The 25,706-nt window shown below is 39.7% G+C and overlaps 1 protein-coding gene across 2 annotated transcripts in view; it reads right to left on the bottom strand.

Moving 5' to 3' along the window:
• DYNC1I1 (dynein cytoplasmic 1 intermediate chain 1) overlaps positions 1–25,706 on the bottom strand; it is a 308,192-nt gene that overhangs the window by 34,522 nt on the left and 247,964 nt on the right. For both annotated transcript variants that reach the window (XM_042918203.1, XM_042918213.1), the window contains one exon: positions 25,211–25,355. In XM_042918203.1, coding sequence (XP_042774137.1) covers positions 25,211–25,355 — 145 coding nt within the window. The remainder of the gene's footprint in view (positions 1–25,210; positions 25,356–25,706) is intronic.

Raw genomic sequence — 25,706 nt, 5'->3', positions numbered from 1 at the left:
ATTGGGGTACAAGTGCTCCTATGCATCAGTACTCCTGTATTCCTTGGGTAAATTCCTAGCAGTGCTATTGCTGGGTCATAGGGTAGGTCTATTTTTAATTTTTTGAGGAACCTCCACACTGTTTTCCAGAGCAGCTGCACCAGTTTGCATTCCCACCAATAGTGCAAGAGGGAGATTTATATCTTGAACACTTGGCATCAAGCCTTGCAAGTAGGAGACAGACAAGATGTATTGAAAGTGGGTGATGAAGCAGGAAGCATCTAGGTGCAGTCCCATTTCTGCCTGACACTCATGAGAAGAGCCTTGAACTTTCCTCTGACTCTTTGGACCTGCAATTCTTTCTTAGTCTCCTCAGGGTTAAACCTCTGCCTTCCCTGATTAAGTTTTGACTCAGCATCCTCCTTGGCCTACTTCTTGTTCTTCTGGCATGCTACTTTGGTTTCAGAACCTTTCCCCTCACTCTGGTACCTTGAAACCTAATCTCTGATGAAGGTCATGGTTGCTGCTCAGTCATGGCCAAGATTTCAGCAGGCTTGTCCACTATAGGCAAGGAGCCAGGAGCAGGGTACTATTTTGAAGAGGAAAAGTGATATGAAAAATAGTAATAGAAACTAGCCTACTAGAGACTTGGACAGCAGGAAATCTAGGCAGGAATTTCCTGTGTACTATAGGAAAATGTATGTCCTAAAAAACAAACAAAACTTATCCTTGGATTGAAAGCATCAGTATGTACCTGAGATGTTTTGTAAGATATACATGTCAATTGGTGTGTGAGTATTTGTATGTGTGTGTGTGTGTGTGAGACAGACAGACACACACACATACATACACACTTTTCCATGGAATATTCTTATTCTTATATACTTATTTGTCTGGAGAAGAGCAGTGATGTCCAGGAAGAGGAGAATGGTGGACTATGAAAACCCTGAATCCAAATAGCACCACACAGCAGCCTGATTACCCTGCACCAGTTAGTAAATGTATTCTGAACATGGTGACAACGGTGAAATGGGTCTTTGGATTCAGTGACCACAAAGTCACTTCTTACATTAACACCATTGCACCGACCATTCTTGTTACTGTCCCTCAACATCCACAGGTCCCTCAGGATTCTGCTGCCCCTGGGAGTCAGCCTTGGGTGGACTGGAGCTCTTCAGGCACTAGGAATGAGGTGTGTGTATGTGAAAGAAACTCATGGGGAATTTATTACTGTTAACTTTTTTGTCCCTAACCAAGGGTCAATTGTGATAATGAAATATTCTTAGCTCTTGTTATGGGCTGAATTATGGCAGCCCCAAAATTCATATATTGAAGGTCTAGCCCCCCAGTACCTCCGAATGCCACTGTATTTGATGACAGGATCTTTAAAGAGGTAATTACGGTTATGGCGGGCCCTAATCCAATCTGACTCGTGTCTTTCTAAGAAGAGGAGATTAGGACACAAACATGCACAGAAGGAAGAGCATGAGAAGACACAGGAAGACCCCTCCCCACCTGCAGGCCAAGGAGAGATGCCTCAGAAGAAATCAACTCTGCCCATACCTTGATCTTGGACTTCTAACCTCCAGAACTATGAGGAGATAAATTTCTGTTGCTTTAGCCCCTCTTCTGTGGTACTTTGTCATGGAGGCCCTAGCAAACCAATACAGTTCTCAAATGAAAAGGAGCCTCTCTTTCTTCTTGGCCTCTAAGGCACACCCACATGGGCACATTCACCCTACAGTTCTGCACAAATGGAATTGCCCCAAGAGTGCAAGACACATACTGCTTCTGAGCAGCTATTTTCTCCTTCCTGAACGCGTCCCCTTGTGATCAGTGATGGCACTATCTTGCATTTTACTGCACCTTCCACTAAGGGGGCCTCTGGCGAATATAAAAATATCCCCCTTTTGGAGACGGCAGAGCCTCTTTTAAATTTCTCACTTAGCTTTAAATCATACCTGTAGTTCTGCAGTGTTGTTGAGACACTGGGGACAGGTGAGGACGGTGTGGGGGTGGGGGCGGTGAGAGGTGGGTGGAAAACTGTGGAATTCAATGCGATCTCAATACAAATGGGCCAAACCATCACAGGGATGGAACTAAACAGGAACCAGAAATTACAGTTCTGTTCAATTCAGTCATTTTAGCATGAAGACAGAGCTATTTTTTTCCGTGCTTGAGATTCGAGTTTATTTTGATTTAATCTTGTCACCCTCTGCAGGCTCAGTCTTGGCTCCCTTTTCTTTTAGGAAAGGTAGTTGGAGGGTGAGATGGGGGATGGGGTCAGAGGGCAGGAAAAGGCAAGGCAAGCAGGCAGGGCAGACGGAGAATGACTAGGGTCCTAAAGCTGAACGCTCTCATCCAGGGGTTGGGCTTAACCTTTAAACTCGAGCAGGCAGGCCCCTGCCCAGCTTTCCTTATCAGCCTCCTTAAGGCTAATTACTGCTGAATGGATTCGTGAGGTTGGAAAAATTTCAAAGAATTTTTGAATACATCTCTACAGTTCTCTTCTCTTTAACAATAGGATCTATCAAACAGCGAGGGGAAGGCTCTGTTTAAAAGCACCGACGGGATCAGAAGAATGTGTTTGATTGCTAAAGTGACTAATTTATTTTTACACAGTGTTAATGATGCTACAATAACCAATATCTATAGCCTGGTTTTGACAGTTTACTGCACGGGTTCTCATTGTTTAAAAAAAGAAGAAAAGGGGGGAAAAAAAGAAAGTACGAAAGAAAGAGAGTGTTTTATTTTGCTACATTTCCATTTGTTAACAAAACTCCTCATAAGCAAAACCAGAGGTCATTAGCAAACAACCAAAACATGCCTGTCTCCAGAAGAATACAACTCCCTTCATCATTTAAAATAGAGCTCTGCCGAAAACCCAAATCATGACAAATCCTTAACATGAAAAATTCAGTGCAGACTTGAAACCACCTGACTTTACTTTGGGTTTGTGTTCCTTAAAATTACCTAGAAAATACCATAATCTTCTCTTCGTGGGGCTGGATGGGGGCCAGGGCCCTGGCTCCAGAGGCAAAGGGCAAAACTAAAAATCATGTCTGAACAGACAGCTCCACCCTCTCTCCCAAGTCCACTTGGCCCCGTGACAAAAAGCGAGGTCTAAAGCACATTCATCCACGGCCTGGGTTTTTGGCCAAAACTCAAGACTCTTATGGGACAAACAAAAATGAAATCCAAAATGTTATCACCCTCGCCTTTAGAAGTCAAATGGGCTTAAATGATCACACCGCATACGGTGAGTAGTTCACATCTGCAGGGTGATAGGGAACAACAGAGCCATATTAACATGTAGCTTTGTTTAGAAGGATCCTTAGCTGAGAGTTTAAATTCCAAATAAGTTTGATATTGTGTGTGTGCACATATGTGTGCATGCGTGTGTGTGTGTGAGAGAGAGAGAGAGATATTTCCACACCAAACGAAATGCTTTGAGAGTGAAAGGTAGAAGGCGGGCACTGGGGACTCCACTGTGGGGGCCTGTTTGCTTGGTGCCCCCAGACCATGGCTAAGCCTCTCTATGCCCTTCATTCTCCTTCACCGAAAGCTTCAGTTCTGAAGAACTCCCTCTCCCCAGTGCCCACCCACTCTGCCAGCCTGACTCTCTCTCTCACGCTTCAGATGGGTGAGAGCCAGGAGAGACTGTCAAGTAATTTTTACCTCCTGCTGAGCTAGTGACAGACTCAGTACAAATAGCTACATTGAGAAAGCACCTCCACGCCACAGATCGCAGGGCCAGCTCTCTAACAAGGCAGTCCTGGGCTATGATACCGCCATCTGGTCCCACTGGGGCAGATCAGTGCTGAAATGGTAAGGCCAGGCTTTTCAAATATGCTTTCCCCTCCTCCCCTAATCAAAACCCTGTGCTCTAGCCAGCCGTCTGCGTTCACAATCTCCTCTGCACTCTGAAAACCTTCTGGCCTTCAAGACTTTGTTCGTGCTGCTTTCTACCCTTGGAGAATATACTACCCTCTCTCCTCACACATTGTCCAATCCTGTGGTCCCAATCAAGCCCTGCCTAACCCACATTTCCCCCTCAAATACCCACACAGGCACAGAGATGTCTCCGTCCCCCAGGCCCCAGACGTTGTTTTCTGACTTCTTTTTAGGCACTGCGTCTGGGGCTGCCTTGGAGTCTGTCTAATGCAGTTATATTTAAATATATTCTTACTTCATTCCTAAATTGTTGTTTAGTTTTCCATGTAGAGTGAGGTTTTTTTTTTTTTTCCTTAAGACTTCATTATTCAGAGCAGTTTTATATTCATAGCAAAATTCAGCAGAAAGTACAGAGATTCATTTCCCACATATCCACACCCTTCACCAGAGTGGTATATTTTTACAAGTGCCGAATCTATATTGATACATCATTATCACTCAAAGCCCATAGATTACATTAGGGCTCACTCTTGGTCAGATACACTGTATGGGTTGGGACAAAGGTGTAATGACATATATTTATCACTGTACAAGGCAGTTTCATGGCCCTAAAATGCCTCTGTTAGGGCAAGGTTTTTCAAATAATTCTGGAGGGCTGGGGGTTTAATTCTTGGGGGGAGGGAGATTCTAGGAGTTCTCTGGGAGAAATATTAATTTTATATTTTCCTTTAGGGAAGAGCCAAGAGATTAGGTTAACCTGCTTCGGATCAGCCAGATGCTGCTGCCTTGTAGATGTGCGTGTCAGGGTCAGGCCTGCGGGAGTGTTTCAGTTCAGTCATGGCAGCCTCAGGAGAGGAAACACTGAGGAACCGTGAATAGAAAATGACCCATTCGTCACTCTTGGAGTCATCACACAGCAGTGAAGATACAGTCACTGTATCACCACTTCACTTTCAGAGGAACCTGATGTGTCACACAAAGTTAATGTAGTTCATGTAAGTGGTTATTTTGGGGGGTAAATTTAATTTGTAATTTTGGGGGAGCCGTAAAATTATTTAAAAGTTATAAGCTATGGCTGATATATATTTTAAAACCCTGGGTGTCTTCTCATTTCTCTTTAGAATAGAATCCAAGCTCCTCCTTAAGCCGCAAGGCCATGTGTTACTTGACCTCTGATTGCCGTCTCAACCTCCTCTCCTGCCATTCTAGTTTTGCTGAAAACATGGAGGCCTTTGTCTCGTTCCTCATACAAAACAGGTCAAGCTTTCTCCTTGCTTCTCAGCCATTTACATTTGTTCCCTTCACCTACACTAGCCTCCTTCCCCTCACCTTCACAGAGCAAACTCTTTTTCATCACTCATGTCTCTCAGGTGTCCCCTCCTTGGAGAAGACTGCCTCAGTCATCCATCTAAAGTAGCTGTCCCTGGGGCACCTGTGTGGCTCAGTTGGTTAAGCAGACAACTCTTGATATTGGCTTAGGTCCCTATCTCACGGTCGTGAGATTGAGACCTGCATCAGGCTCTGTGCTGAGTGTGAAGCTGCTTGGGATTCTCTGTCTCCTCTCTCTCTTTGCCTGTTCCCCACTCATACTCTCTCTCTCTCTGTCTCTCAAAATAAAGAAATAAGCAGTTAAAATAGCTGTCCCTAATGTTCCGTCACTCTCTACCCCAACCCTGTTTCATCAGCTTCCTAACACCTACCACTATCTGAAATTTATTATGTGTAGATAGTCCTTATTTATGCATGGATTCTGTATTTTGGATTTGCCTACTCTCTAGGATTTACTTGTAAGCGCCAAATCAGTGTTTTGCAGTCATTCATGGACAAGAGCAGAGAGGAGAAAAATTTTTGTTCATTGCCTGGGCCACAGTAAGTCCTCAATAGTTATGTATTAAATGAATAAATACAAGGTGTGTATACCTTATTCTCTGTTTATATGCATTTGAATTGTAAGAAAATAATTTATATAATAATAATAAGGTAATGCTGGAAGTTTTTTCTTTAAAGAAATTCTATTCTTTACTCAGGTTTGAGTAACAAAATGTATACTATGCATCCATTCGTAGCAGGAAACATGTCTCTTTTCTACTCTTGTGGAAGTCCTTGGCAGGAGGTTGAACACACATTAAGTCCTTCTTGACTGTTGGTTTAATGAATGAATAATCAATCAAATATACTATTCTTTTGATTAGAAGGATAGAGAAGGCAAAATTTGCCTTTACTTAATGGCAGAATCTTAATTGTTATCATGGGAGTGAGAACACAAGCCACAGACTGAGAGAGGATATTTACAAAAGACACATTTGATAAAGGACTGTTATCCAAAATATACAAAGAACTCTCAAAACTCAACAATAAAAAACAACTTGATTTAAAAGTGGGTCAAGACTTAACAGACGCCTCACCAAAGAAGATACACAGATGACAAATAAGCATATGAAAAAATGTTCCATATCATGTCACCAGGGAAACACAAATAAAAACGTCAATGACATACCACTAACACACCTATCAGAAGGGCCCAAATCCAGAACACTGGCAACACTACAAACTGGTGTGGATATGGAGCAACAGGAACTCTCATTCACTGCTGGTAATAATGCAAAACACTACAGCCATTTCGGAAGACAGCTTGGAAGTTTCTTACGAAACTAAACATACTCTTACCGTAGAATCCAGCAATCCTACTCATCAATATTTACCCAAATGAGTTGAAAACTTATGTCCACACAAAATCCTGCACCCAGATATTTATAGCAGATTTATTCATAATTGTCAAAATTTGGAAGCAACTAAGGTGTCTTTCAGTAGTAAAAAAAAAAAATCCTATGGCATAGGAAGACAATGGAATATTACTCAGCACTGAAAAGAAATGAGCTATCAAGCCATGGAAAGACACGGAAGAACATTAAATGCATATCACTAAGTGAAAAAACCCAATTTAAAAAGGCTATCTACTCTAGAATTTCAATTATATAACATTCTGGAAAAGGCAAAACTTATAGAGACAGTATAAGGTCAGTGGTTGCCAAAGGGCAGGGATAAGGATGAATAGGCAGAGCACAGAGGATTTTTAGGGCAGTGAAAATATTCTGTGTGATAATATAAGGATGAATATATGTCAACCTACATTTGTCCAAACCCACAGAATCTACAACACTAAGAGCAAACCTTAATGTAAACTATGAACTTTAGGTGATTGTTAAAAAAAATTGCACTGTTATTATATTCTTACATGTTTTGCAGTGACAATGTGTAGATCGGTATGTATACATTTATGTGTTCATATGGCTGTACAGTTGGTTGGACAGAAGGGGGAAAAGATCAGTGGAGTAGAACGATACATGGAGAATGCAGTTTTCAGAAATATCAATAAAGAAAGAACAGTGGTGTCTTTGTAGGTCTGTAGGATGCAGTTGTGTTTCAGTCACGGGGGAGCCTGAATGAGGATTGAAATAAATTTGCAATAAATATAAAACTTCAGAGTTTATTCTATTGTTAATCAGCAATATAACTGTTACTGGATTAATTTAATTTGTATGTAATTGGTTAAGGAGATAATCAGCCTACATTAGATGTTAACCATTTACTACTCTGACTGAAAGCAATGGAGAATACAGAATAGATATGAAATATGGCCACCGACCTCCAGAAAGCTCATAGTTCAGTGGAAAGAGGGAAACAATTAACAAATAAATACAACAAAAGACATTTACATTGTATTTGAGTGCTCAGGTTTTTGGTGTTGATTAAAGTTATAATAAGAATAGTTTCATGACCATAGAGTGATGCATTATTAAACCAGATAAAATGGTTAAAGTTATTCAATATCTGACTCCACTACTAAATGGCAAATAAAAATATTAAATGTTAAAACTGTTTTTTGTTTGTTTGTTTGTTTGTTTGTTTTTTAAAACACTGATTTCTGACTAACTCGATTATGATCCATGTGAGACAGAAAGAGAATGGGACTAAAAGGATATCTGAATCACTCCTCTCAGGACATTGGTTTTCTTTTTGAGAAAATTTGGGAATTAAACAGGGGATCTGTAGACTTCCCCTCAGGTCTGATATCTATGACTTAAACCAGATTTTCTCGTTGCCTTTCTTTCTGATTTCCACACATGGACTTTGATTCTATGAAGGACATAAAGTCTGTTTATTTTTTTAAAGTGGTGTATTTATTTAATCATGATTCCATGTGGTACTGGCATCGGACCTGACTTCACAGAAAGCTCTTTCCATGGCTTTCAGAGTCTCGTCACACACCTCCATCTCCAAATACTGTTTCTAAACACTTCATTCTTCCTATACTTCAGTCTCTCTCTATTTTCTCTCTAGATATATTCAAATTCATTAATCACTTCCGTCCTTACTAGATTTGTTTTTATTTTTGTTATTTTTTTGTGTTTTTTGCTTACTTGTTTGACATTATTACTGGAAACACAAATTGGAAAGATTGTATTTAGAACTTTTGAGACTAATGGTTAGATGTTTGTCCAAAAGGGTAGAAAACCATGAAATGCAGGTTGAGGTGTTTGAAATGATTAGGAAAGCAAGTAAGGCCATGTCAGTCAGAGTTTCCAGAGCTATGTTCCAAGGAATACTGTTCTCTCAGTATGCTTGGGCAAAAATGAGTCCCATATCCAGATAAATTTGGGGATCTCTGCATGCCATATATCCAGCCCATTTCTGAAGAATAAGTTAAAAAGACCTCCCTGCTAAAGATATTCGTTCACTTTAACTCTTTCAGTATCTTTTAAAATCAAGGAACTCTTTCTCCCACCATTAAAAAAAATTCCTGTTTATGTTCCACAAAATACAAACACTGTTTCATGTTGTACTAAAAGGAAATGGTAGAATGAAAGGTTATAGGAAGATTACCTAGGAGGATTATGTAGGAAGAATGAACATGGAGAGACACCAACCTCAGAGACATTGGTATTAATTTTGTCACAACCTTGACATGGTCATTCCCTGCTCTTAAGGAACTATTTTTCCAAACAGACAGACTTTTTGAAGGGATGGTGGGGGGCATTGTTAGAAAAGAGCATGGCTGTTCTAATTCATTACAGATGTAGATTAACACAAAATACTGTAGAAAGAAGAAACAAGATCATACACACGCACATACTCAATAGATATTTCACATTTCATTTTGATGGTGCATTTTGATGGATTGCTATATTAAAGAAATTGTCTTACTAGCAAAAGAATTAAAATCTCAGTTCATTTACAGATCTTTGTTAAAGGAGGGCAATTAAAGGAGAGAAAAATCAAACCAATCAGGTATAAATTAAATTTCGTAAGTGGGTAGAAGCCAAGAGCCTCAAGCATAACCTTCCTGGATTGGTGACCCATTACACCTCTTAATGTAGCTGGGTCTGGCAGAGTTGTAAAGGGGAAATCTGGTTTAAAAGTTAAGTTTTTAATCATTAAGGAAGGTCCTAAGTGAGGAGGAAACTGACAACTTATAAGAGACTTCTTCTTACTTTTGACTTGGGCTTAGTTCAAGCCAATGAACCAGGGGACAGGAGAGAACACTATTTCACTCTACCGCCAATTCCACAACATTCCTCTCCAGAAACTTCCACAGAGCTGGTGAGTTTCCAGTAGTAAACACTGAGGTCTGTTTCCCCAGAATTTATGGGAGGGCCTTTTACTCTCCTTTGGAAGAGAAAATAAGAGTTTTCAAAGATTAAGTGTATTTATTTTTCCTCTACAAAACTTTTATTTATTCTTTACAAAGTACTAGAAGAACGAGAACATTCTCCCAATTTTTATTGTCCTAAATTGATAAAGTAGTAATTTGTCCTAATGGTCCAATTCTACTCGTTCCATACTGAGTACAACCTTGGCAAACTAAAACATATCAGACACAGGATAGAGATGGACAAAGTAATATCCTTTCCGAAAAAAAGTGTGCAAATTGTACTAAACAGTCAACAAAGTTAAAGAAATAAGTAGAAATTGTAAAAGTAATTGGCATTAGAATATGCTAAGAAAAAATCCTTACACGTACTTTCTTTAGACCTGGGACAAATGACAGTTTCTCCATCTTCTTGTCCTGCCATATTTAAATCCTCTTTGAGAAGTCAGGACATGATGGGGCAGGGACAGGTGTGTAAAAACTAATGGGCTCCGGGTGAGAATTAGAAGCACCAGTGACACAAGTTTCTTGAAACTGGGAAAGATGAGGAAGAGAATATACCTTTGGCTCAAAAACATAAAAATAATTATAAGTTGATAAAAAGAAAAGTCCAATTGCAGATACACTGTAAGAATAAGTAGGGGCGCCTGGATGGCTCAGTCGGTTAAGCGCTGACTTGGGCTCAGGTCATGATCTCACGATTTGTGGGTTCAAGTCCTGAATAGGACTCTGTGCTGACGGCTCAGAGCCTGGAGCCTGTTTCCTATCCTGTGTCTCCTCTTTCTGTCCCTCCCCCAGTCACGCTCTGTCTGTCTCTCAAAAATAAAATAAACATTTAAAAAAATTTTTTAAAAAACAATGGAAGAACAAGTAAACATAAAGCTGGCAGAAAGTTCAGATGAGACAATTTTGCAGCAATCCATTCAAGATGGGGTCCCAGGGCAGCGTATTTACAAAAATACACCTAAAATTATGTGACAGCACTAGTACAATGCCAGTCATGTGGAAGTGTTCAGTTGAATGCAGCTTCTATTATTATGATTATTATCATCATTATAATCTTTATCATCATGATTGGGCTTCATCTGCATATTTACTTTATTTATTTATTTATTTATTTATTTATTTATTTATTTTTGAGAGAGAAAGAGCATGAGTGGGAGAGGGGCAGAGAGAGAGAGGGAGACAGAGCCTTCTGAAGCGGGCTCTGTGTTGACAGCAGACAGCCCGATATAAGGCTCGAACTCATGAACCGTGAGATCATGACCTGAGCCGAAGTTGGATGTTCAAGGGACTAAGCCACCCAGATGCCTATCGTCTGCATATTTAAGTGTAGTGGTGAATTGGGAAGGAAGCCTCATGAAGGGTTGCAAAAGCAAACATTCTGGTCAATCAAGATGCTCCTATTGAATATGGTAGAATTGGAAGAGTGTTCATTAATGCTCCAATCAAGCAATGTTGGGATAGGAGGGGCCAATGGATGTGTGGAGGAGTTAAGGTGGAACCTACATATTGCTGGTAATCTGATGAAGCAGTCATCACATGTAGCACATTATGCTAATGTTGTGGGTCAGAGTCCTGAGGGGAAGGTGACATGTCTTCAGTGCTTAGTCTCATTCTACATGACATTATGCAACAGGCGATGAGGCCCCATTTACCATGAGTTATGGTTCTTATCATCTTCAGAGCAAAGTCTATACTCCAGCATGGCATCACAGACTGTCTTTCATCATCTGGTCCCTTTTTGTCCCCAGAGGCACCCTTTTATTATTCCCTTCCAGTCACCTTGCACCACTGCTCCAGCCCAACTAAACCAGTTTAATATCTAAATATCAACAAAAACTATATTTAATAGTAATAACTATATTGCTACTCCTTTCATAGTACTTACTACTCTCTGCGTGGCATTGTTTTGAGAGCTTTATATAGACTTAACTCATTCAAGCTTCCCAAGTCCCCTATGAGACAGGCAGTATTGTAATTGCCATTGTATAGATGAATAAACAGCAGCACACAGAGGCAGAGTAACCTTCCTAAAGTCACACAAGTAGGGTGTCAATTATCCCATGCTTTGGTTTTTGGATATTCAATTCCCTTTACTTGAATGTCTTTCCCTGTTCTCTCTTGACCTAAATCTTTCAAACCTCAGTTTGGATATCACCTACTTTGAGAAGGTTCTTTAGCACATTTCCTTCTCTATCCTTTCCCCACGAGCTTCAGTTTGAGTTAGGAATTTTTCTTATAAGCTATGATTTAGAGAGAGTTGAGCCCCCTTTTTTCGGGGGAGGGGGAGTCATATTCCACAAAGGACAGACTTTCCCAGGGGTATCTTTAGAAAGCATTCCTGCATGCACCTGGGCACCTGCATGCACTGAAAGGGGATTGCCAGCCTGTTGAGGAACCTCTTCTCTTGCTCACTCGGGTAAATACCCTCTTGAGTGCAAGACATGGCTAAGGACACATATTCTGGTTGCCCAGCTCTTCAGATCATTCTCACAAATTAATTGGAATCCTACTCATCTACTTTGTAAGAAAAATATTTAAGAGGCCACTCTGCTCCTGGATGGTTGCCTTAGATTTTTTTCCCCCAAAATTATATTTCTTGAATATTTCCTAGTAGGATTTTTAAAGCTTAACCTCAGTTTTCTAATTATTATATTTCTAAATTATGACTATGAGTTTTACTGCTCAAAACCACTGCTAACTAAATATTTGTTACAGTATGTCTTTAATATACATCTCTTAAAAACCCAGGGATTATTCATCCATGTATTAATTCAATGATTTATTAAGTGCTTACCAGGTGCCAAGCAGTATGCCAGGTACTGGGGATACAGACAAAATAATATGAGCCTACTTTCAGGGAGCTCATGGTCTTACAGGGAGAGGATAGAAATTCTACATACACCAAATGTGATTCAGTGAACAAGACAAAGCTATTTTTATTATTGCAGTATGTGTAATAACATTTTGTGTATTTAACATTTATTATAATACATAATCATCTCTGGTGAATTCATTTTAAAGGGAAAAAACAATGTTTTTCTTTAAAAACAAAATTTTTCCAATTTCTTTTATTCATAAAAAATTGAAATTATCTTTCCTTCCTAGTAGCTAAGATGGAAAAAAAAATCAGGTAAGATTGTCATCTTGTATTTAAACTCTGGCAGAGGATGTCATTGTGAAATAGGTAATATTTATTGATTTCACAGTAGTTGCTTGGCAATTGAAGATTATCTTTCTAATTTGTGCAAAGTCATCATCCTTCAGGCACTTGGAAAATCTGGTTCTTAGATACTCCGTTTCATTAAAAGATTAGAGAGAGGACTGAGATGTGGGTTAATTGTACAGTGTCAAGACACATTTGAGAGAAGTTCATGGTTTCCATCAGTCAAATGTGTGACGTGAAAGATTCTTGGATAACAGCATCCCAGGGTGCTGTCCAGAAGCCACATCCAATGCCAACACATGGGTTAAGTCAGACTGTACACCTGACCAGTCAACAGAAAAGAATTGAATTTTAGGCCCCAAAGTTTTAACACAGAAAGGATTCAGAAGCTATGATCCATACAAGCAGAAGAAATTCAAATTCTTTGAAGACTAAAGGAATAGACTGAGCTGGCAAATACACAAACAGTATCAAGAACCTAAATCCTTATGAAGCTGTACCAGGACCAAAATAAATATTAACTCAATATTTAATTGGAGCCCAATGAAACTTTCCAAACTGGATGCAATGATAAAAAGTCCAAAGACTCATAACTTGTCTAGCCACTAAGCTAAACTACAGTACAGGAAAAAAATTACCCAAAACCTCAGCAAACAGAAAAGCTGAGTGGAATAATGAATGTTTTAATCCAGCCAAGAGTTCATACTTCATTTCTAAGTATCAACTCCAGTATTTCTTGATGGATGGGAAATGTAATGGGCTAAGATATAGTAAAAGGTAAGAGTTGGTACTCAATTGAATTTATTCAGGCAATGCATTTCTTTTTATTATTTTTTAAAAGAATCATCAAAGATAGACTTTTAAGTATGCAGCTTTTTACTACTCTCTTAAAAACAGCCTCACTGATATATTAAAGAAGGATGCTCCAAGGGACTATTCAACATTACTGAAACAGCAAAGTCATGAAAGGAAATGAAAATGGCAAAATGCCCACGGATCAGGCAAGAAGGAGGTCAGGGCAATTTTTGAAGGAGGAGGTTTAGTGGTGATTATGGAGATAAAGAGGTTGTAGGAGGTAAAACTGCAGTTGGTGGGAAAAGGCAGAAGATAAACAGGATGGGAAAGAGGCAGCAAGGTCAAGAGTGGGTGTCTGTGCTTTGTTGTGTTTTCAAAAAGTTAGAGGGAAGGGCAAGTTGGGCATATGGGGAAGAGAGACAGATGATGCTTATTGAGGGACTTCACATGGGAAGATCTCCCACGAGAAACTTCCATGTGGACAGGTAGAGAATTCACACTCTCTGTAACTTCCATGTTCTACCTGCACACACCCGTTAGGACACGTCTGATTGCTTGCTCTACCTATTGAGGTTCATTTGGGCCCTCTCATATACTGCCTCTGTGATAACCAACCATAACAATACTATTTTTTTAAAGTTGATTTATTTATTTTGAGATAGAAAGAAAAAAAATAGAGTGTAAATAGGGGAGGGACAGAGAAAGACGGTGAGAGAGAATCCCAAGCAGGCTCTGCAATGACAGCGCAGAGCCCGTCTTGGGGCTCGATCCCAGGAGATCATGACCTGAGCCTAAATCAAGAGTTGGAAGCTTAACTGACTGAACCACTCAGGCATCCCAACAGCACTATTTTCTACACATGGTTATATTTTTACTCTTTATCCACTAAGGCAAGGGTCATTCTTTCTTTCCCTTGCATGGAGTTAAAATACAGTATGTTGATAATCAAAGTGATGAACAAAGCTCTCTTGCTATCAAAAATGGTTGTGCTACTATGCTTAAAAAAAAAAAAAGTACACCATTAATTATTTTGCCTTAGTTTCTGACCAAAAAAAAAAAAAAAAAGAAAAGAAAAGAAAGAAAAGAAAGAAAGAGCGAGCCTCTGTCACTACTTATTCTTTCTTACTAAGTTAACTCTGATAATGAAACCAGAAAGAATCGTGTTAAAATTTTAAGGTCCTGTAACACCGTTAGGTAGGTTAATTTTCCACCTACAGCCAGTGCAGTTAGTTAGTGTTCATGGACTAAACCACTCTTTTGGGAACTGCTCAGAAGCCCAAATGCCCCCAAAATATACAGTATTATGTCTTTCCTTTAGCCTTTCCCAGTTCATAAATTCAACCTGTACGATCTTCATGGGAAATTTAAATGAAACCATATATAAAGTTCACAGTAATATTAATTTTTCAAATCACAAAGAGGATTGGCAATGATTAGCATTTTCTCCAAATAAGCTTTTCCATTAAACTACAGTGTTTCTGAAATCCTATGTACAGAAATTTTATGTTTTGGTCTTGATCTTTGAAGTCATAGCTTCTCTCTGTCTAAAAATGTGTGAAGTGCTACTGTCTCTTTGGCAATCACATTACTTATGCAGAGTGAGTGGATATGGACTTTGCTGCAAGCCTCAAGATTGCATGCATTTTGCTCAGTGTGCTAATTGCAGTGTGACGTTCTCCCCTGGAATATAGATGTTCTGTCCTAATATTCTATATTTGTGTTAGAAATGTGAATTCTTGGTAGTAGAATATATGAAATGCATGTGTGGGGGTGCCTGGGTGGCTCAGTCGGTTGGGTGTCTGACTCTTGACTTTGGCTCAGGTCATGATTTTGCAGTTTTATGAGTTCAAGCCCCGTGTCAGGCTCTGCACCAGGAGCACAGAGCCTGCTTGGGATTCTCTCTCTCTCTTTCTCTCTCTCTCTCTCTCTCTCTCTCTCTCTCCCTCCCTCCCCAGCTCATTCTCTTTCTCTCTGTCAAATTAAATAAATAAACTTAAAAAAAGCTCTTTGGGGGTTATCTTTGAGCTATGCTTATTTTTATACACAAAGTATTATATTGCAGCTACTTTTAAAATTTCACTCCTGACTGGTTCAAAGTCTTATTTCTTAGCATCAACTCTTTCTACCATCTGAAGGATTCTTTTTTATGTTATTTAATTTGCAACTTGCTATGTTCTGAATGTTTGTGTTCTCTCCAAAATTCATATGTTGAAATCCTAATCTCCAATGTGATGGTATTAGAAGGTAGGGAACTTTGGGATACACTGAAGCCATAAGGGTGGTACCTCATGAGCAGGATCGGTGCCCTTATAAAAGAGACCCCACAGTGCTCCCTAGCCCCTCTGCCATTTGAGGATACACAAGGAAGTGCTGTCCATGAACCAGGAAGAGGGACTTCACTAGAACATGACCATGCTGGCATCTTGATCCTGGGATTCCCAGCCTCCAGAACTGACTGAAATATATTCCTATTGTTTAGAAACTGCCCAGCCTGGGTATTTGGTTATAGCTGTCCAAAAGGACTGGGACATAATTTTAAGTGTGAGGGGATCAGTAACTTGATTATCAAGTGACCAAAACCTTCTTCACCTTTGTTTAAATGATCAAATGACTCCAAGTTGCACAATGAGTTTAAAATAAAGATTACCAAGTTAACCATTATTGTCAGAAGCATCCCAGAAATAATTACCCATCTGATTTTTGTCTCTGTTCTCCATCTATCTGAAAATTCTCATTGTCAATAAGAATAGAAAAAAAAAAAAAACCTCAAAGCCTTGATATCTAGTATTTTCTTTCTTTTTTTTTAATTTCCAGTATTTTCAGAACAGTGTTAATATTTTCACTTTGCCCTTTATATGAAGACTGAAAGTTTCAGTAAGTCTTGCAAAAGCGACTAGTAATTTTAGATGTTGCTACCATTTCCTTTAAATTTTACACATGTTTAGATTAAGAAGAGGAAAAGGACTCTAGCAGGTGTTGCCAAGAGTATAAAGTGTAACCATTGCTCCTAGGACATCATCACAAGAGGTTATGATTAATTTGGTGTTTCAAATATATTCATAGTACAAATCTCTGACCAGAACAAGTAGGGTATTAATTGTACCAGGAAACCTGATTTGGGGAGTGGGACAATGATTTTCATTCTCCTCCCTGCCTCTTGAACTAGCGCCCCAGTTTCCTAACACAACCCTGAGGAGAAAGGACCCCTCAAAATAAATGAACTGTCCCACCAGCTCTGTAGGATGGGAGTTTCAGACCGAAATTCACATTGGATTAGAGCATGGCTCTTCAAATTCTGGCAGCATGGGGATCGCTTGGAGACTTATTAAAACACAGATTGCTGGCTCCTACTCTGTGTGTCTCTAGACATGCAGAATGTCTGGGGTGGGGGAGCATTAGACATCACCTATGAAATGCATCTTTGATATTTGGCCCCAGTTGGTCCTCAAATTGGTACCATCCAGACATCTTCTGGAGGCAGGGGGCTGTCCCTTCTCTTACATGACCTGCAGCTCCCCTCCTCTCCCTACCATATCCCACTTCCCATCGCTGTCAGTGGATGAGCACACCTCTGACCTCACCAGAGAACAGGGACCTTCTCTCTCTGCTCTGCCTTCCACTTGCATTCAGCTAAACCCATCCAATCTTTCTCCAGCCTTAGCAGTGTCCTGCCTCTACTCCCCTCCCCAACCCCACACTGGCACCTGATATCATCCTTCTCAATTTTCAGTCTACTCACTATCAATCTGCACTTTTCACTGGCTCCTCCATAAGATAAAAACAGAGAGGAAGACAACCATAAAAGACTCTTAATGATAGAGAACAAACCGAGGGTTGACGTGGGAGGGGGGAGGGGGCATGGGCTAGTGGGATGATGGGTATTAAGGAGGGCACTTGTTGGGATGAGCACTGGGTGATGAGTCACTAAATTCTACTCCTGAAATTGATACTACACTATATGTTAACTAACGAATTTAAATAAAATCTTGGGGGCACCTGGGTGGCTCAGTTGTTTAAGCATCTGACTTCGGCTCAAGTCATGATCTCAGTTTGTGAGTTTGAGCCCCTCATCAGGCTCTCTGACGCTAGCATGGAGCTCCCTTCAGATCCTCTGTCCCCTCTCCTTCTGCGTGTCCCTTGCTAGTTCTCTCTCTCTCTCTCTGTCAGCATAAATAAATAAAATCTTGGGAGAAAAAAAAAAGCATAATAACCAAGCGTGGGCCTGGCTTTTCCTGCTAGCCACCACTCTGTCTCCTTCAGTTCTGGCCCCTAGTCTGAAAGAGTGATCTTTGTTTTCTTGTCTCCTGTCTGCTCTTCTTGTTCTGCAACCAGCCTCAGTCTGTCTTGAGGTCAATGTCACCTTCTTCTTGTCTTTTCCATCCATGTATTCCTTCTCTTCCTGAAGCAGTTGTGGTTCCCACGTTGTACCCTCTCTTCTTCAATTGACATTTTCTTCTTAATTTTCTCTTGGAATCAATGACTGACTATAGGTTGATCACTGCCATATCTAGATTTTTTTAAAAACGTAAGCTCTATGCCTAACGTGGGTCTTGAACTCACAACCCTGAGATCAAAGCAGATTTTTACCTACACTCTTAACCCTGAGTTCTGGTATTTTCGATTATCTTTTAGGAATTTCCAGGTGCCTCAGCTGGAGCATGCCCCAGACTGCTAATTTTCTGCCCCCAGCATAAGCCTGCTCTTCCTCTATTTTCTATCTCAGTCACTGGCACCATCAGTCTTTTACTCAGATGCCTAAGGCAGAAATCTCAGAATCGTCATTGACTCTGCTCTCAAATCCAGTCACTTGGTCACATCTGCTTGTTTCTTTCTCTTAGACTTGTGTTCTCCAGAAACTCACCATTGCTGCCACTGCCAAAATTCTGACTCTCACCTGGATGGTCACACTAGCCTTAAAACTGGATGTCCTGTCTCTGGGCTTAGCATGCTTGTGTGGAAAAGATCACAGCTTTGGGGGTCACACTCATTTGGGTTTGAATACCCCAGGCTCTCATTGAGCACACCAGGGATGTTATTTCAACTCTCTTATGTCTATTTCTTCTTCTACAAAATGGAGCAATGCAACTACTCATGAGTTTACTGGGAGGAATTAATGGACTATGTATTGCATGTAGTATATTTAGCACAATGCCTGGCATACTGTATGACCTCAGTAAATGGTGGTCTTGCTCCACCACCCCCAGTCCCTGCAAATTCATCTTCCATAGAAAACTCCCTAGAATTAAGTTTTGATTAATTTGGTCCTAAAATGACTTGCCATAATTTATAAAATAAAAATAAATCTACACAACCAAGTATAGACCTATCTTTCCAGTTCATCGCATGTATTTCCTGAGTAGATCTCTACCTTTTAACCATTCAAATGAAAATGGCTTCTTGTTGATTCAGCTGCTAGAATGCAGCCTTGTCCTCTGTTTGCCAGGTAAAGTGCTCCAACAAAGTTTCTGCTTCAATGTGAAGCCTCCCCTGACTGTGGTTTAATGATGAAATCTGGTGTGATGGGGAGGTGGAGGGTGGGCAATGCAATGTACTTTAATCCTTTCTTCTTGCTTGCTGTCCTCACTAGAATTTGCAAAAATTAGCATTCTGTTCAGAATTCCAGGCTCCTTTTTTTGTATCTCCCCTCCCTATTTTTGCTAAATTCTCATAGCATTGTCTAGAAATCTCTGTTAGTACTTGTTTTACCTGCACCAACCACTCAGTTCTCTCCCCCTTTCTAGATGTTTCCACCATGCTCTCCATGTCTCCCATTCCATGATGAACTCATTTGCCTCCATCTTCAGGCTTTTCATGGAAAGCTCCCTCTGCTTCCTGTCTCAGGGGAACCTCCCTCCCCACTTCTCTCATAAGCTCACCACCGCCCCTGCTGTGTCCTCCAGGAGAAAGTGTTCATTACTAGATATTCTATTTCAGAAGAGGGAGAGGGTCAGCTTCTTATTTGCTCTCCAGGGTGTAGATGTCCTATAAAAAGTCCTGCTTCTTTTAAGCTCAGGCCATTCTCTGTATCATCCTTACCTTTTCTGATCTCTCTTCCTAATTCACTGGTGACTTTAGCATGGGGCTCGCTATGTACTTTTCTATCCCAGTCAGACCCCCTCAGCTCCAATGAACTTCACGTCTGCTTGACTTCAGTTACAATATGACCACACCCTGGAGCTATTGCTTTGTTTTGTTTTGTTTTTACCACTTGGAATTATTTCAGTCGTTCATTACTAAATCCAAACATCCCACTTTTTAACAATAATCTCTTATTTTACTAATTCTCTTACTCAATTCCTTCCTTCATACCTATTCTTTGATCTTCTAGGGGCTTCCAACCCCTTGCTCTTTTACTTTCTCCTGTTTTCATTTCCCTTCAGCTCCAGAGCATAGAATCCTTAGCCTCTAACATCACACATGCTCTTGTCCTTATTTCCAATCTCATGTTCTATTGTCGCGCCATTGCACTCTGGGAAAGCTTTGGCCCTGGATCTAACTAAGTGTCCCCCTCATCCATATCCATATCTCTGCTGCTAATTTCTCTTGGAGGAAGTTGGCCCTGAAGATCGATGCCACTATAATTAGAATGACACCTCCCAGAGTCCATCTTTGCTTCCTTAATCAGCTCTTCCTCTTCTCTCCCATGGCCAGCTGCAACCTGCTCCCTTCAGCACCTCAGCTTCCCACTCAGCAGACTACCTCACATCCTGCTTCACTGAGAAAACCCAGGAGCGTTCCCTCTGCTTTCGTTCACCACACCTACCCACTTGCGTATTCATCCCCTTCCTTTCCTGTTCCTTTGTTACAACAGAAGGCATGCCACTGCCCAAATATCAATATTACCCGTTGCCCATGCTATGCATCTCATTTACCCCAACACTTTCAGGGCCCTTTCTCCGTTTTACACTTGCAGGTTTTCTACTCTTTTTCTTTGCTGGCTATTCTACAACAGCAACATCCTTAAGCGTCTCTGTGATCTTTAAAAAAAAAAAAAAAATAGAAAAAAGGAAAACTCTCTCTCTACCTCCCATCTTCCTCTCCTCATAGCCAAACTTCTCGAGTTTTCTTCAATGCTTCCTTCCTTCTCACTCACTCCTTAACTCCTTGTTATTCATGTACCATCCTCAACATGCCAGTGGAACTGTACTTGCCATGGGCACAGTGAGGCTGCCGAATACAATGGATGCATTTTAGTCTTGACGATACTTCCATGAAGTATTTGTTACTGTTGGTCATTCCCTTCTCTTTTGTTTATTTTTTTTTTTTAGTTTTTTTTTTTTTTACTATAGAAAATTTTAAATGCATTCAGAAATAGAAGAATATCAATATCCAGCTACAATACTTATCAATATAGCACAATTTTATTCATCTATATCCACATGCTCTCCCTTCCCAACTGATTATTTTGAAGCAAATTTCTTACATCATGTGATTTCTCTTGTAAGATTTCAGTGTGCATCTCTAAAAGGTAAAACCACTTAAGATGATCAAAATATAATTATCACATCTAAAAATAATAATCCATAAATATCATCAAATGTTATAGTCAATTTTCCCATTTTCCTGATAACCTTCCACTTTTTTCAAAGGGTTGCTTGTCTGGATCAAGATCTATGCAGGATTAGTATTTTAAGATTGGTTGAAATGTCTCAAGTATTGTTTGGTTCTATTTTGTTTTGATACATAGTTTCCACCTCCATTTCTTTTATTTTCTTTGAAAAAAAGGTTTTCAAAGAAAATGTTGCAGAAAGGAGATCAGCTGTGCCATAGATTTCTCCACAGCCTTAATTTGACTGATTCCATCTCTGTAGTATTATTTAGTATTTAGCTTATTTATCTCCAATTGCCTCTAAATTTAGAGATCTGGTGGATTGATAGGATTTGAATTTTATTTGGGGGACAAATCTACTTCAAAAGAAGTATTCTATACTTCCATAACTGTGAAAGTTGTTTCTATTTTTATAATGTTATCAGCAATAATCATTACCTAAATCATTAGAGGTTCCAGAGTGGTGATAAGCAAATCTTATCTTCCTCTATTAGCTGGAATATTTCTAGAACATCCCTTTATCAATTATTTAGTAGCCCTGACATACAAATCATATAGAAAAGACAGAATAAATGTTTAAATCTTTCAGAATAAATAATTTAAATAATTGATTCTTTCTTTAATTTCCAAGATATTGAATTTGTTTCCCTAAAATTCTCCAAATATGACTAATGAGGTTCTTTCCCCCTTTTTTCAGTATTATTATGAACTCATGAATCTATTACCTTATTGATATTCTTTGGACAGCAGAAGCCTATTCAAATTGGCTGCTAAGACCTTTGACAAGAAACATGCAGTGTTTGGTAGCTTCCTTGATTTCTATTATGATGAAATATTCCAGCTTCATTTTATACATTTCCTGCTCCAGATCTAGAATCAGTAATTTCTTTTAGAATCTCTGGTTTCTTTTAGTGAAACTGGTATTTACAGAGCACAATCTGGACACCAGGAGTCTCATTGCTATTGAATTGTTCATTGTTTCTGGACCTTTTTGGTAAATAGAGCTTTGAATATGTATTTTTTAGATTTAAAGGTTTTTTTTTTTTTAACATTTATTTATTTTTGAGACAGAGAGAGAGCATGAACAGAGGAGGGTCAGAGAAAGAGGGAGACACAGAATCTGAAACAGGCTCCAGGCTCTGAGCTGTCAGCACAGAGCCCGACACGGGGCTCGAACCCACAGACTGTGAGATCATGACCTGAGCTGAAGTCGGATGCTCAACCGACTGAGCCACCCAGGTGCCCCTGTATTTTTTAGATTTAAAGGTAACATACACCACAAGTTTTTACTGACGCATACAACCTGTATTCAGGATTACTACAGAGATTTTACTCAATTCATGCATTTGTATCTTCTTTCAACCCAGCTGATATCACTCTTCAATGACACAAATGCAGCCATTTCATTTATCTCATGATACAAATACAATGGTATGAGAGTAAAGTAACAATACAACCACCAGTAATGTGAGTATGAAAAGTAGTTAAAAATTTTCATCGAGTTCCTGTTATCTTTAAAATATATCCTTTTCGGGCTGTAGAGTCAAAATACAGGATTTTAAAGTCACTTTGAATCATTCCATACTTACTATAAGGGTTTGCTTCCCATTTGAACCACAGTAAGGATGATTCATTTCATGTTACTTCACATTTTTTAGGAACCACTTTTAAAATTTATTTCATTTTGTAATTATGAAAAATATTTACATCGTTCCCAAACCAAAAGTACACAGTATTTAAAAAAAAAAAAAGTATAGCTATTCTCTTTGTTTCTTTCAGCCTCCTGCCTCCCTATGAGTAATAATTTTGTGTATATGTGTCTATCATTCCAACATCTTAAACATGTATAAATATTAAACAATGACAATGTACTATTTATACTTTTCTCCACCTTACTTTTCTCATTTAAAAATACATCCTAGGCACCACTCCATACTAGTATGAAGAAACCTTCTGCATTTCTTCCTCTCCTTGAATGGTTCTCTCTTGTGTGGATGTTCACTACTTTTGATTTGTCCTGAGCCCTACTGATGGACTCTTGGGTCCTTTCCAGTCTTTTGCTATTCAAAGTAGCCTTTCAATGAATCTCCTTCTGCAGATGTCTTTTCTTATTTTTGCTAGTATACCTTTGGCATAGATTCCTAGAAACAGGAATTGCTCTAACAATGAGCAAATATGCATGGTGAATTATTTTTTATATATTACCAAATTCTTCTCTCCAGTGTTGTGCCATTTTCCATTTGCACCAGCAATGTATGAGAATGGCTGGTTCTTTCTGTCTTATCACAGATTATATTGCTTTTGAATTTTTGTCAGTATGATAGCTGAAAAGAAGTTTCTCAACTTGGTTTTAATTGAATTTCTCTTATAGGTGAGTTGTTTTTCCTATAGTCAAGGCCAATTATGTCCTCTTCTTCTCTATTCGTACCCCAAAGTTGTAATTTTTCCCCCTATTTCTTGGGTTGGTGCTCTTTTAAAAATTTTTCTTTTTTAACGTTCATTTATTTTTTGAGAGACAGAGCATGAGCAGGGGAGGGGCAGACAGAGAGGGAGTCACAGATTCCAAAGCAGGCTCCAGGCTCTGAGCTGTCAGCATAGAGCCCAGTGCGGGGCTCGAACTCATGAACTGCAAGATCATGACCTGAGGTGAAGTCAGATGTTTAACCAACTGAGCAACCCAGGCGCCCCAAGGGTTGGTGTTCTTTTAATCTTCTTTTCTAGTTCCTAAACAGTCCTGTTTTTCTGGATCTACTCTTCACATTTATTTTTTTTAAGTTTATTTAAATGATTTATTTTGAGAGTAAAAGAGAGAGAGAGAGCATGAGCATGCAAGTGGAGGGAGAGGCAAAGAGAGATAATCCCAAGAAGGCTCTGCACTGTCGGCATGGAGCCCTATGCTCCATGCCCTATGTAGGGCTCAAACCCACAAACCATGAGATCATGACCTGAGCCAAAGTCAAGAGTCAGATGCTTAACTGACTGAGTCACCCAAGCTCCCTGTTAGTCTTAACATTTCTTTTAAAATACACTCCTTGGACTATAATAATGATTGCTATTCTTTTTTTTTTTTAACGTTTATTTATTTTTGAAAGACAGAGAGTACACCTGCACAAGCAGAGGAGGGGCAGAGAGAGAGGGAGACAGAGGATCTGAAGTGGGCTCTCTGTCCCAATGCAGGGCTTGAACTCACAAACCCTGGAATCATGAACTGAGCCGGTCAGATGCCTAACTGATTGAGCCACCCAGGTGCTCTGTGATTGCTATTCTGACTGCTACTAAGTACGTACCCGCAGTCGAGAGGTCTCCCTCTGCTTCCGTCCCACATATCAAACCGTCTGATGGAGATCGTGAATCGTGCCACCCAGGCACCTTAAATTTAACCCGCACAATGCTCTTTGCCGACGCGCCCTTCCTCTAATGTCTCCATGCAGTGAATGCCTTGATAGATGAGCACAGATTGCTAGTTGCTCTAGCCATAACTTGGGTTTTTTCCTGATGACTCCCTCTCTCACCATCTTTGTATCAGATCAGTCACCAATTTCTGTTGCCTGTACCTTATAAACAGTTCTCGAATCCATCTGTTTCCTTCCACCCCAAACTACTGGTTTATGCTGCTTTCATTTATTCCCTGGACTACTGCGCCTTTCTTTTAGATGGTCGTTCCTTTCTTGGCTCTCCAACATGGTCAGAATTGCCTTTGAAAACACAACTAATACAGTGCCATTTGCCAGCTTAAAAGCCACCAAGGGCTCAAAAAACAAACAAACAAACAAACAAACAAAAAACCCAAACCTCCAAACCAAAACACCAAGTCTCAAGTCATATTTCCATAAGTACATATGCATGTAAGTCAGTGCTTACCGAACCCACACTAGACTGCTCCAAGAGGGTCACCTCTGGGGAGAGGGCTCAGATGGTAGCGCGGGAGGGGATGTTGTGGGCAGGATTAGTGTTAGCAAAGAAGGACTTCCATTTTATTATTATTTGAACTGTTGGGACTTTTCACGTTTAGAATGCTTTCAAGTATTACTTACATATTTTAAAATAGATAAAGTGGATGGAGAAACTGAGCTTTTAGCTCTGAGGCAGACTGCACTCACCAGCAGGCTGTGAACAATAAAACTGTCCTCTTTGCCTATGTGTTACCTGAGATCTTAAATCAGGGTATTCTTACCTTTGTGGTCCACAGTTTGACGGTCCAGTCAAATGATGACGTGACAAACAGGTGTGAAAAGTCAATTGGGCCCACAGCCATGTGGCAGTTAATTCCAGTCACTGGCCCTTGGTGACCTTCAAAGACCTCACCAATACCTGCTTTGCTGCACGAAGACCACACATGAATAGAATTTCAGTGACCTCTGCAAAGCAGCGATTAGTTAAAAAAAAAAACAAAACCAAACTTGTCTCTGCATGATTACTTCTCTGTAATTTAGAAGAACAACCATAAACCACCAAAAATGAAACCACTTTCACAGTTATCTTGAGAGAAGTAAAATTCTTGACTACTTTTAATGATTAAAAAATAATATGGAGCAATATAATCTTTTTAACCTTCACAATTTAGTATCAAATTTTGTCATTTAAAATTCCTTTTTTAGAAGTCTTTCAAATCCTATCATCGTTGGTATAGCACATCAATGGAAAACATACATACTTTTTTATCTCAGAAG

This window comes from Panthera leo, chromosome A2 (assembly GCF_018350215.1).
Source record: "Panthera leo isolate Ple1 chromosome A2, P.leo_Ple1_pat1.1, whole genome shotgun sequence".
Classification (NCBI taxonomy): Eukaryota; Metazoa; Chordata; class Mammalia; order Carnivora; family Felidae; genus Panthera; species Panthera leo.
Note: the sequence above shows the minus strand (reverse complement) of the source record. Positions and strands in the feature narration are given on the sequence as shown.